Here is a 12,777-nt window from a genome sequence, read left to right on the forward strand (position 1 = left end):
GATCATAACCATTGTTGGGTATACATATACTCACTCACACTCACACACACACTCACACTTACCATGGTCAAAGCCATCGTCGGGTACTTTGAAGCGGACCCTGCGTTTAGCAGGGTGTTTGTGTTTGAGTGGGGCCGAGAAGGGAGCCACACACACATCCTCCACACACACACTCCTCCTTTTTAGGATGGACACAAGGCCAGGGACAGGGGTCATCTGGAGGTCAGCGGGACATGGTCAAAAGGTCAGGGCCAGGTCAACTGATTAACATGCACATACTGTACACAATAGACACATACACATGACATATATATCAATACACACACATACAGTACACCATGCAGTACACACACACACACACACACAGGCAGTAATAGACATAGTATCCCCACTAGGTGTCAGCGTACACTGCCCTCTCATGTCAACCTCAAACCTCTGAGAAACTGGGTGTTTGAGTTGTAAGCCGACTGCAGACGAAGCCGACTGCAGACGAAGCCGACTGCAGACGTAAGTCGGTGAGTGAAGTCGACGGAGGCGCATATGTGACTGTCGAAAGTCGGACTCTGTAGTGGTTTTCCAACAGTAAGTCTCAGATCAACATGGCAGTGTCAACATAGCTGCTATTGTTCATAAAATATTTTCTGAATAAATGTAGAAATACAATTTTCTATACCCCTATATCACACACTCACAAACTGAAAACATTAAGTGTGAACAATTAATTGGTTAGAGAGAGGTCTCATATCACTTTCATTTGTAGCTTTAGAATTGAGAAACAACTACAGCGACTTGAAGGCGACTTCATCAAAAAAACTGCATGACCTTTGATCTCATGGTTCGTGTAAAGTTCACGCAGTCGACGTGTACGCGCAAGTCAGACAATTGTTATCCCCATAACGCAACACACTTTGAAGGGCAGATTACCAACGATGGTCACCGACTAGACAAAGTAGATCCGCTTGACCACGCCCTATGTCTTAGGTGCTGGTGACATCTTATCAAGTGACATCGGTTGATGCCATCATATCATCTCATCCAGTGACGTCACCTGGTGACATCACCTCCTTTCTGAACAATCAGCTAGAGAGGCTCAGGTTCACAACATTCGCTTGATCGGTTTCACCCTTCAGTCACACTCTTGTCAGGCCTGACAGAAGAGAGAGGGAGAATGGTGAAAACAGAAGATGGAGGAGAGTGGGAACAGGGGGGGGAGCATGCCGCTTGCACCGCCAGGGTTGTGGGTTCAATTCCTGGGACCACCCATACGTAAAAATGTATGCGCACATGACCGTAAGTCGCTTTGGATAAAAGCGTCTGCTAAATGGCATATACATATGAGAGAGAGAGAAAAAGAGAACGATGAAAAGCCCCTCCAGTTTTAATGAGGTTATTATTGTAGCTGTTCAGAGATCAACTCTACTCTCACCTAAACCATTATGTAGAGCTCTTCAGTCGTTAGTCATAGTGGCCCAGACCTGACTGGTGGGCATCCCATTCCAATACGGCCACTGCATCGCCAAAGAGGTCAACTCTACTCTCACCTAAACCATTATGTACAGAGCTCTTCAGTCGTTAGTCATAGTGGCCCAGACCTGACTGGTGGGCATCCCATTCCAATACGGCCACTGCATCACCAAAGAGGTTTAAATGGCCAAAGTAGCCTTGTGAATCGCGTGCACCCACCCCCTCCTTACCCTCAGTGTGACTCGATGATGTAGCCTTGTGAATCGCGTGCACCCACCCCCTCCTTACCCTCAGTGTGACTCGACGATGTAGCCTTGTGAATCGCGTGCACCCACCCCTCCTTACCCTCAGTGTGACTCGACGATGTAGCCTTGTGAATCGCGTGCACCCACCCCTCCTTACCCTCAGTGTGACTCGACGATGTAGCCTTGTGAATCGCGTGCACCCACCCCTCCTTACCCTCAGTGTGACTCGACGATGTAGCCTTGTGAATCGCGTGCACCCACCCCTCCTTACCCTCAGTGGCTCTCGACGATGTAGCCTTGTGAATCGCGTGCACCCACCACCCTCCTTACCCTCAGTGTGACTCGACGATGTAGCCTTGTGAATCGCGTGCACCCACCCCCTCCTTTCCCTCAGTGTGACTCGACGACGGCCTCGTTCCTCTCCCTCGCCAGAAACATACGCAATCCATTACACACCTACACTAAAACGTGCACACCTCTCTCTCCCCACACACACACCCAGCTCCATATTTGGCATCCAAGGGCTAATTATGACCTAACATTGTCTGCTTGCTAATTACTGACGCTTACACAAATGTAGGCTTGTAAATGTAGACTTGTAAATGTAGACTTGGAAATGTAGACTTGGAAATGTAGACTTGTAAATGTAGACTTGTAAATGTAGACTTGTAAATGTAGACTTGTAAATGTAGACTTGTAAATGTAGACTTGTAAATGTAGACTTGTAAATGTAGGCTTATAAATGTAGACTTATAAATGTAGACTTATAAATGTAGACTTATAAATGTAGACTCATAAATGTAGACTTATAAATGTAGACTTATAAATGTAGGCTTATAAATGTAGACTTATAAATGTAGGCTTATAAATGTAGGCTTATAAATGTAGACTTGTAAATGTAGACTTGGAAATGTAGACTTGGAAATGTAGACTTGGAAATGTAGACTTGTAAATGTAGACTTGTAAATGTAGACTTGTAAATGTAGACTTATAAATGTAGGCTTATAAATGTAGGCTTATAAATGTAGACTTATAAATGTAGACTTATAAATGTAGACTTATAAATGTAGACTTATAAATGTAGACTTATAAATGTAGACTTATAAATGTAGGCTTATAAATGTAGACTTATAAATGTAGGCTTATAAATGTAGGCTTATAAATGTAGACTTATAAATGTAGACTTATAAATGTAGACTTATAAATGTAGACTTATAAATGTAGACTTATAAATGTAGACTTGTAAATGTGCCCATTTGGGGATCCAATACTATTTCTGTTTGTCTTAAACTGTTTTCTTGAAAATGTGCATGTGAAAATCATAAGGTGTCAGAATCTGCAAAGGCCAGCAGCAGTCGGCAGCGGGAAGGGGGGGAAGCAGGTTTGACTCTTCTGGTTATATTGATCTCTGGCTCCCTATTTGGTCATTTGTGTGTCTTCAGTTTTATTTCAGGGCTTAAAGCATCAGACAAAGTAGCCTACATATAGTTGATTTGATTCAAACATAGGGTATATCTAAATATGGGGACAGCCCTAATTTGTTTATAGTTTTTGGTTTATTATTCTTTTTTTAACTAGGCAAGTCAGTTAAGAACAAATTCCTATTTACAATGACGGCCTGCCCCGGGCCAAACCCGGACGATGCTGGGCCAATTGTGCACCGCCCTACGGGACTCCCAATCAAGGTATAGCTCCCGATATGCGCCCCATTCTCTGTGGTTGAGAACAGGGTGTTTCAGCACTTTGTGACAGTGCTTGAGCCACGTTAAGAACTTCCCTCTTCCACCCATTTCAGGAAACGGGTAGAACCCGCTCTATATAAGCAAAACAAAAGTAGAAGTTTTCAATTAATTGGCCAATGCACCTTGTGTTGCGCTTACTTAACAGTGACAGCCCTTCACATTTTCCCAGAGTGAGAGATGTCCCGTGCCATTGACACACTCATGGTGCGTTCGTAACCAAGTGAGAAGTGTGAATTTACCACATACGACTGGGAGAGATCCACTCGAACGGCCCCTTAAACTGGTAATTACTAGTAGGAAACTCATCCTTGAGCGCCGATGTTGATTACTGAGGTCACCTACGATGAAAATGGTTTCTATAACAGCACTTTCATCAGTTAAATGTAACAAAACAGTACTTATAATAAGCAATATATTAAAGTGCTTTTTGAACTCTAGAATGTGTTTACAAGGTTGACAGCTGGTTGGCCATTAGCTAATCAGTGTTTCTCAACAATTGAAATCACATAAATGTATCCAACTGGTATTTATGACTTCACAACTGGTAAATTCCAACCTCCCACATGGTTACAATCGCAGCATCAGAGTAGAAACTTGAAAGGCCCAACATAAATATCCAATCACAACAGGCAATGCAAGGAACATTGTGAATGCTGAACATTCTGAATGGCATTTCATTTTCCAGCTATACCGAAACCGAACTGTGACTGCAATATGCACCGAACTGCAATATGTACCAAAACTGTGCAATTACATCTCTCTGTAAGTGTCAACGTGTGTTTGTCATAAAACTTCAGTCCACACACAGTCTCTCCCACTCACCTCCTCCACTGTAATGCGTTTGGCCAGGTCGTCCAGAGAAGCCACCCGGTCTCTGATAGTCTCCACCATGTCCACTCCAAACATATCATACTCCTCCTCGCGCAGCTGGGCCTCCTCGCGCAGCTGGGCCTCCTCGCGCAGCTGGGCCTCCTCGCGCAGCTGGGCCTCCTCGCGCAGCTGGGCCTCCTCGCGCAGCTGGGCCTCCTCGCGCAGCTGGGCCTCCAGTGTGAGCTGCTCCTTCACTGCTAAGGCTGAGATCTCCTCACTCAGCTGGGCCTCCTCCAGTGTGAGCTGCTCCTTCACTGCTAAGGCTGAGATCTCCTCTAGAGGAGCTTTTAAACAATCAACACCATCTCTCTTCTCCTCTTTCTCCTCTTCCTCTAATGCCAAGGCCTCCTCTGCCTCTTCCACCTCCTCCTGTTTTTCCTCTCCTCCCTGCTGCTCCTCATGCTTGGGTTGGCTCATTTCCCCATCCGTAGGGCGGTCCGGCGTAGTGCAACCCTCCTGAGTGGTGTGTTCCATCTCACTCTCCGTCTGCTGACCCGTTCCCTCGCTCCGAGAGTCTGCGAATTCAGCCCTCCCAATCCCCTGGGAGTCTCTGCAGTCCTGTGCCACACCCAGAGCTGCACAGTCATTGGAGCTGAGGCTGTCCTTCAGGGCTCCAGCTGATTTTATTGGATTGATGCTCTGGGAGAGGGTGGAGTCTGTTCCTCTCTGGTCCTCCTCCATCCCCAACAAACACTCAAATAACCGAACTAGGAGAGCAAGAGACAGAGACACAGAGAGAGAGAGAGAGAGAGCGAGAGAGAGAGAGAGATTCAGAGGGAAGAAATGCTACAACAGCCCTTGACACCCCCCCCCCCCCCTCCCCACAACCCTTTAACTTCTCTACCCAGGCACTCCCTTTGGAGTCCTGTAGGCATCAACAACCTCCCAGTAACACTGGTCTCCAGCAGAGTCCACTGTCTAATCTACATTAAAAAGAGGGAATCACTTTTCCTCAATATCCTCAAAAACACCTCCCAGATCTCCTAACTCAATTATTCACAACACTCTCCTCTTCACCCTTTAGCTGCTGTTTTATAGGGAACTTGATGTCCCCGGAACACATACCCTGTCTACTCTCTCATCCACTACAGAGACACATGCACACACACACATCACTGTTAAACACAAACGGAAACAGACTGAGGACAAGGTGTCCCTCGGGTCCAAATATTTATTCAATGTGAGATTATTTATCAGATAAGTGTCATTTAACAGGGGAGACAGAGTTATACTCTCCTCGCAGAGACAGAGTTATACTCTCCTCTGAGACAGAGTTATACTCTCCTCGCAGAGACATACTCTCCGCTCAGAGACAGAGTTATACTCTCCGTCCAGAGACAGAGTTATACTCTCCTCGCAGAGACATAGTTATACTCTCCTCGCAGAGACATAGTTATACTCTCCTCGCAGAGACAGAGTTATACTCTCCTCGCAGAGACAGAGTTATACTCTCCTCGCAGAGACAGAGTTATACTCTCCTCGCAGAGACAGAGTTATACTCTCCTCGCAGAGACAGAGTTATACTCTCCTCGCAGAGACAGAGTTATACTCTCCTCGCAGAGACAGAGTTATACTCTCCTCGCAGAGACAGAGTTATACTCTCCTCACAGAGACAGAGTTATACTCTCCTCTCAGAGACAGAGTTATACTCTCCTCTCAGAGACAGAGTTATACTCTCCTCGCAGAGACAGAGTTATACTCTCCTCGCAGAGACAGAGTTATACTCTCCTCGCAGAGACAGAGTTATACTCTCCTCGCAGAGACATACTCTCCTCTCAGAGACAGAGTTATACTCTCCTCGCAGAGACATACTCTCCTCGCAGAGTTATACTCTCCTCTCAGAGACAGAGTTATACTCTCCTCGCAGAGACAGAGTTATACTCTCCTCGCAGAGACAGAGTTATACTCTCCTCTCAGAGACAGAGTTATACTCTCCTCGCAGAGACAGAGTTATACTCTCCTCGCAGAGACAGAGTTATACTCTCCTCGCAGAGACAGAGTTATACTCTCCTCGCAGAGACAGAGTTATACTCTCCTCGCAGACACAGAGTTATACTCTCCTCTGAGACAGTTATACTCTCCTCGCAGAGACAGAGTTATACTCTCCTCGCAGACACAGAGTTATACTCTCCTCTGAGACAGAGTTATACTCTCCTCTCAGAGACATAGTTATACTCTCCTCGCAGACACAGAGTTATACTCTCCTCGCAGACACAGAGTTATACTCTCCTCTCAGAGACAGAGTTATACTCTCCTCGCAGAGACAGAATTGTACTCTCCTCGCAGAGACAGAGTTATACTCTCCTCGCAGAGACAGAGTTATACTCTCCTCTCAGAGACAGAGTTATACTCTCCTCGCAGAGACAGAGTTATACTCTCCTCGCAAAGACATACTCTCCTCACAGAGACAGAGTTATACTCTCCTCTCAGAGACAGAGTTATACTCTCCTCACAGAGACAGAGTTATACTCTCCTCTCAGAGACAGAGTTATACTCTCCTCGCAGAGACAGAGTTATACTCTCCTCGCAGAGACAGAGTTATACTCTCCTCGCAGAGACATACTCTCCTCACAGAGACAGAGTTATACTCTCCTCACAGAGACAGAGTTATACTCTCCTCGCAGAGACATAGTTATACTCTCCTCGCAGAGACAGAGTTATACTCTCCTCGCAGAGACAGAGTTATACTCTCCTCGCAGAGACAGAGTTATACTCTCCTCGCAGAGACAGAGTTATACTCTCCTCGCAGAGACATACTCTCCTCTCAGAGACAGAGTTATACTCTCCTTGCAGAGGCATACTCTCCTCTCAGAGACAGAGTTATACTCTCCTCGCAGAGACATACTCTCCTCGCAGAGTTATACTCTCCTCTCAGAGACAGAGTTATACTCTCCTCGTAGAGACAGAGTTATACTCTCCTCGCAGAGACAGAGTTATACTCTCCTCGCAGAGACAGAGTTATACTCTCCTCGCAGAGACAGAGTTATACTCTCCTCGCAGAGACAGAGTTATACTCTCCTCGCAGAGACAGAGTTATACTCTCCTCGCAGAGACAGAGTTATACTCTCCTCACAGAGACAGAGTTATACTCTCCTCTCAGAGACAGAGTTATACTCTCCTCTCAGAGACAGAGTTATACTCTCCTCGCAGAGACAGAGTTATACTCTCCTCGCAGAGACAGAGTTATACTCTCCTCGCAGAGACATACTCTCCTCTCAGAGACAGAGTTATACTCTCCTCGCAGAGACATACTCTCCTCGCAGAGTTATACTCTCCTCTCAGAGACAGAGTTATACTCTCCTCTCAGAGACAGAGTTATACTCTCCTCGCAGAGACAGAGTTATACTCTCCTCGCAGAGACAGAGTTATACTCTCCTCTCAGAGACAGAGTTATACTCTCCTCGCAGAGACAGAGTTATACTCTCCTCGCAGAGACAGAGTTATACTCTCCTCGCAGAGACAGAGTTATACTCTCCTCGCAGAGACAGAGTTATACTCTCCTCGCAGAGACATACTCTCCTCTCAGAGACAGAGTTATACTCTCCTCTCAGAGACAGAGTTATACTCTCCTCTCAGAGACAGAGTTATACTCTCCTCGCAGAGACAGAGTTATACTCTCCTCGCAGAGACAGAGTTATACTCTCCTCGCAGAGACAGAGTTATACTCTCCTCGCAGAGACAGAGTTATACTCTCCTCGCAGACACAGAGTTATACTCTCCTCTGAGACAGTTATACTCTCCTCGCAGAGACAGAGTTATACTCTCCTCGCAGACACAGAGTTATACTCTCCTCTCAGAGACAGAGTTATACTCTCCTCTCAGAGACAGAGTTATACTCTCCTCGCAGAGACAGAGTTATACTCTCCTCGCAGAGACAGAGTTATACTCTCCTCGCAGAGACAGAGTTATACTCTCCTCTCAGAGACATAGTTATACTCTCCTCGCAGACACAGAGTTATACTCTCCTCGCAGACACAGAGTTATACTCTCCTCTCAGAGACAGAGTTATACTCTCCTCGCAGAGACAGAATTGTACTCTCCTCGCAGAGACAGAGTTATACTCTCCTCGCAGAGACAGAGTTATACTCTCCTCTCAGAGACAGAGTTATACTCTCCTCGCAGAGACAGAGTTATACTCTCCTCGCAAAGACATACTCTCCTCACAGAGACAGAGTTATACTCTCCTCTCAGAGACAGAGTTATACTCTCCTCACAGAGACAGAGTTATACTCTCCTCTCAGAGACAGAGTTATACTCTCCTCGCAGAGACAGAGTTATACTCTCCTCGCAGAGACAGAGTTATACTCTCCTCGCAGAGACAGAGTTATACTCTCCTCGCAGAGACATACTCTCCTCACAGAGACAGAGTTATACTCTCCTCACAGAGACAGAGTTATACTCTCCTCGCAGAGACATAGTTATACTCTCCTCGCAGAGACAGAGTTATACTCTCCTCGCAGAGACAGAGTTATACTCTCCTCGCAGAGACAGAGTTATACTCTCCTCGCAGAGACAGAGTTATACTCTCCTCTCAGAGACAGAGTTATACTCTCCTTGCAGAGGCATACTCTCCTCTCAGAGACAGAGTTATACTCTCCTCGCAGAGACATACTCTCCTCGCAGAGTTATACTCTCCTCTCAGAGACAGAGTTATACTCTCCTCGTAGAGACAGAGTTATACTCTCCTCGCAGAGACAGAGTTATACTCTCCTCGCAGAGACATACTCTCCTCTCAGAGACAGAGTTATACTCTCCTCGCAGAGACATACTCTCCTCGCAGAGTTATACTCTCCTCTCAGAGACAGAGTTATACTCTCCTCTCAGAGACAGAGTTATACTCTCCTCGCAGAGACAGAGTTATACTCTCCTCGCAGAGACAGAGTTATACTCTCCTCTCAGAGACAGAGTTATACTCTCCTCGCAGAGACAGAGTTATACTCTCCTCGCAGAGACAGAGTTATACTCTCCTCGCAGAGACAGAGTTATACTCTCCTCGCAGAGACATACTCTCCTCTCAGAGACAGAGTTATACTCTCCTCGCAGAGACATACTCTCCTCGCAGAGACAGAGTTATACTCTCCTCGCAGACACAGAGTTATACTCTCCTCTGAGACAGAGTTATACTCTCCTCTCAGAGACATAGTTATACTCTCCTCGCAGACACAGAGTTATACTCTCCTCGCAGACACAGAGTTATACTCTCCTCTCAGAGACAGAGTTATACTCTCCTCGCAGAGACAGAATTGTACTCTCCTCGCAGAGACAGAGTTATACTCTCCTCGCAGAGACAGAGTTATACTCTCCTCTCAGAGACAGAGTTATACTCTCCTCGCAGAGACAGAGTTATACTCTCCTCGCAAAGACATACTCTCCTCACAGAGACAGAGTTATACTCTCCTCTCAGAGACAGAGTTATACTCTCCTCTCAGAGACAGAGTTATACTCTCCTCTCAGAGACAGAGTTATACTCTCCTCACAGAGACAGAGTTATACTCTCCTCTCAGAGACAGAGTTATACTCTCCTCGCAGAGACAGAGTTATACTCTCCTCGCAGAGACAGAGTTATACTCTCCTCCTCGCAGAGACAGAGTTATACTCTCCTCGCAGAGACAGAGTTATACTCTCCTCGCAGAGACAGAGTTATACTCTCCTCGCAGAGACATACTCTCCTCACAGAGACAGAGTTATACTCTCCTCACAGAGACAGAGTTATACTCTCCTCGCAGAGACATAGTTATACTCTCCTCGCAGAGACAGAGTTATACTCTCCTCGCAGAGACAGAGTTATACTCTCCTCGCAGAGACAGAGTTATACTGTCCTCGCAGAGACAGAGTTATACTCTCCTCGCAGAGACATACTCTCCTCACAGAGACAGAGTTATACTCTCCTCACAGAGACAGAGTTATACTCTCCTCGCAGAGACATAGTTATACTCTCCTCGCAGAGACAGAGTTATACTCTCCTCGCAGAGACAGAGTTATACTCTCCTCGCAGAGACAGAGTTATACTCTCCTCGCAGAGACATACTCTCCTCACAGAGACAGAGTTATACTCTCCTCGCAGAGACAGAGTTATACTCTCCTCGCAGAGACATACTCTCCTCACAGAGACAGAGTCATACTCTCCTCGCAGAGACATACTCTCCTCACAGAGACAGAGTTATACTCTCCTCTCAGAGACAGAGTTATACTCTCCTCGTAGAGACAGAGTTATACTCTCCTCGCAGAGACAGAGTTATACTCTCCTCGCAGAGACAGAGTTATACTCTCCTCGCAGAGACAGAGTTATACTCTCCTCGCAGAGACAGAGTTATACTCTCCTCGCAGAGACAGAGTTATACTCTCCTCGCAGAGACAGAGTTATACTCTCCTCGCAGAGACAGAGTTATACTCTCCTCTCAGAGACAGAGTTATACTCTCCTCGCAGAGACAGAGTTATACTCTCCTCGCAGAGACAGAGTTATACTCTCCTCGCAGAGACAGAGTTATACTCTCCTCGCAGAGACAGAGTTATACTCTCCTCGCAGAGACAGAGTTATACTCTCCTCGCAGAGACATACTCTCCTCTCAGAGACAGAGTTATACTCTCCTCGCAGAGACATACTCTCCTCGCAGAGTTATACTCTCCTCTCAGAGACAGAGTTATACTCTCCTCGCAGAGACAGAGTTATACTCTCCTCGCAGAGACAGAGTTATACTCTCCTCTCAGAGACAGAGTTATACTCTCCTCGCAGAGACAGAGTTATACTCTCCTCGCAGAGACAGAGTTATACTCTCCTCGCAGAGACAGAGTTATACTCTCCTCGCAGAGACAGAGTTATACTCTCCTCGCAGAGACAGAGTTATACTCTCCTCGCAGACACAGAGTTATACTCTCCTCTGAGACAGTTATACTCTCCTCGCAGAGACAGAGTTATACTCTCCTCGCAGACACAGAGTTATACTCTCCTCTGAGACAGAGTTATACTCTCCTCTCAGAGACATAGTTATACTCTCCTCGCAGACACAGAGTTATACTCTCCTCGCAGACACAGAGTTATACTCTCCTCTCAGAGACAGAGTTATACTCTCCTCGCAGAGACAGAATTGTACTCTCCTCGCAGAGACAGAGTTATACTCTCCTCGCAGAGACAGAGTTATACTCTCCTCTCAGAGACAGAGTTATACTCTCCTCGCAGAGACAGAGTTATACTCTCCTCGCAAAGACATACTCTCCTCACAGAGACAGAGTTATACTCTCCTCTCAGAGACAGAGTTATACTCTCCTCACAGAGACAGAGTTATACTCTCCTCTCAGAGACAGAGTTATACTCTCCTCGCAGAGACAGAGTTATACTCTCCTCGCAGAGACAGAGTTATACTCTCCTCGCAGAGACAGAGTTATACTCTCCTCGCAGAGACATACTCTCCTCACAGAGACAGAGTTATACTCTCCTCACAGAGACAGAGTTATACTCTCCTCGCAGAGACATAGTTATACTCTCCTCGCAGAGACAGAGTTATACTCTCCTCGCAGAGACAGAGTTATACTCTCCTCGCAGAGACAGAGTTATACTCTCCTCGCAGAGACAGAGTTATACTCTCCTCGCAGAGACAGAGTTATACTCTCCTCGCAGAGACATACTCTCCTCTCAGAGACAGAGTTATACTCTCCTTGCAGAGGCATACTCTCCTCTCAGAGACAGAGTTATACTCTCCTCGCAGAGACATACTCTCCTCGCAGAGTCATACTCTCCTCTCAGAGACAGAGTTATACTCTCCTCTCAGAGACAGAGTTATACTCTCCTCGCAGAGACAGAGTTATACTCTCCTCGCAGAGACAGAGTTATACTCTCCTCTCAGAGACAGAGTTATACTCTCCTCGCAGAGACAGAGTTATACTCTCCTCGCAGAGACAGAGTTATACTCTCCTCGCAGAGACAGAGTTATACTCTCCTCGCAGAGACAGAGTTATACTCTCCTCGCAGAGACAGAGTTATACTCTCCTCGCAGACACAGAGTTATACTCTCCTCTGAGACAGAGTTATACTCTCCTCGCAGACACAGAGTTATACTCTCCTCGCAGACACAGAGTTATACTCTCCTCGCAGACACAGAGTTATACTCTCCTCGCAGACACAGAGTTATACTCTCCTCGCAGAGACAGAATTGTACTCTCCTCGCAGAGACAGAGTTATACTCTCCTCGCAGAGACAGAGTTATACTCTCCTCTCAGAGACAGAGTTATACTCTCCTCGCAGAGACAGAGTTATACTCTCCTCGCAAAGACATACTCTCCTCACAGAGACAGAGTTATACTCTCCTCTCAGAGACAGAGTTATACTCTCCTCTCAGAGACAGAGTTATACTCTCCTCACAGAGACAGAGTTATACTCTCCTCTCAGAGACAGAGTTATACTCTCCTCGCAGAGACAGAGTTATACTCTCCTCGCAGAGACAGAGTTATACTCTCCTCG

At 46.3% G+C, this 12,777-nt stretch overlaps 1 protein-coding gene across 1 annotated transcript in view; it reads right to left on the reverse strand.

Annotated features, from left to right (window-relative positions):
- Window positions 1–12,777, reverse strand: part of LOC115138341 (consortin-like) — a 49,023-nt gene that overhangs the window by 3,778 nt on the left and 32,468 nt on the right. Inside the window, exons 10-11 of the mRNA XM_065025639.1 lie at window positions 4,274–5,028; window positions 63–216 (exon numbers count right to left, since the gene is read on the reverse strand). Of these exons, the coding sequence (XP_064881711.1) occupies window positions 63–216; window positions 4,274–5,028 (909 nt within the window). The remainder of the gene's footprint in view (window positions 1–62; window positions 217–4,273; window positions 5,029–12,777) is intronic.

The sequence above is a fragment of the Oncorhynchus nerka genome, linkage group LG12, assembly GCF_034236695.1.
Source record: "Oncorhynchus nerka isolate Pitt River linkage group LG12, Oner_Uvic_2.0, whole genome shotgun sequence".
Taxonomy (NCBI): Eukaryota; Metazoa; Chordata; class Actinopteri; order Salmoniformes; family Salmonidae; genus Oncorhynchus; species Oncorhynchus nerka.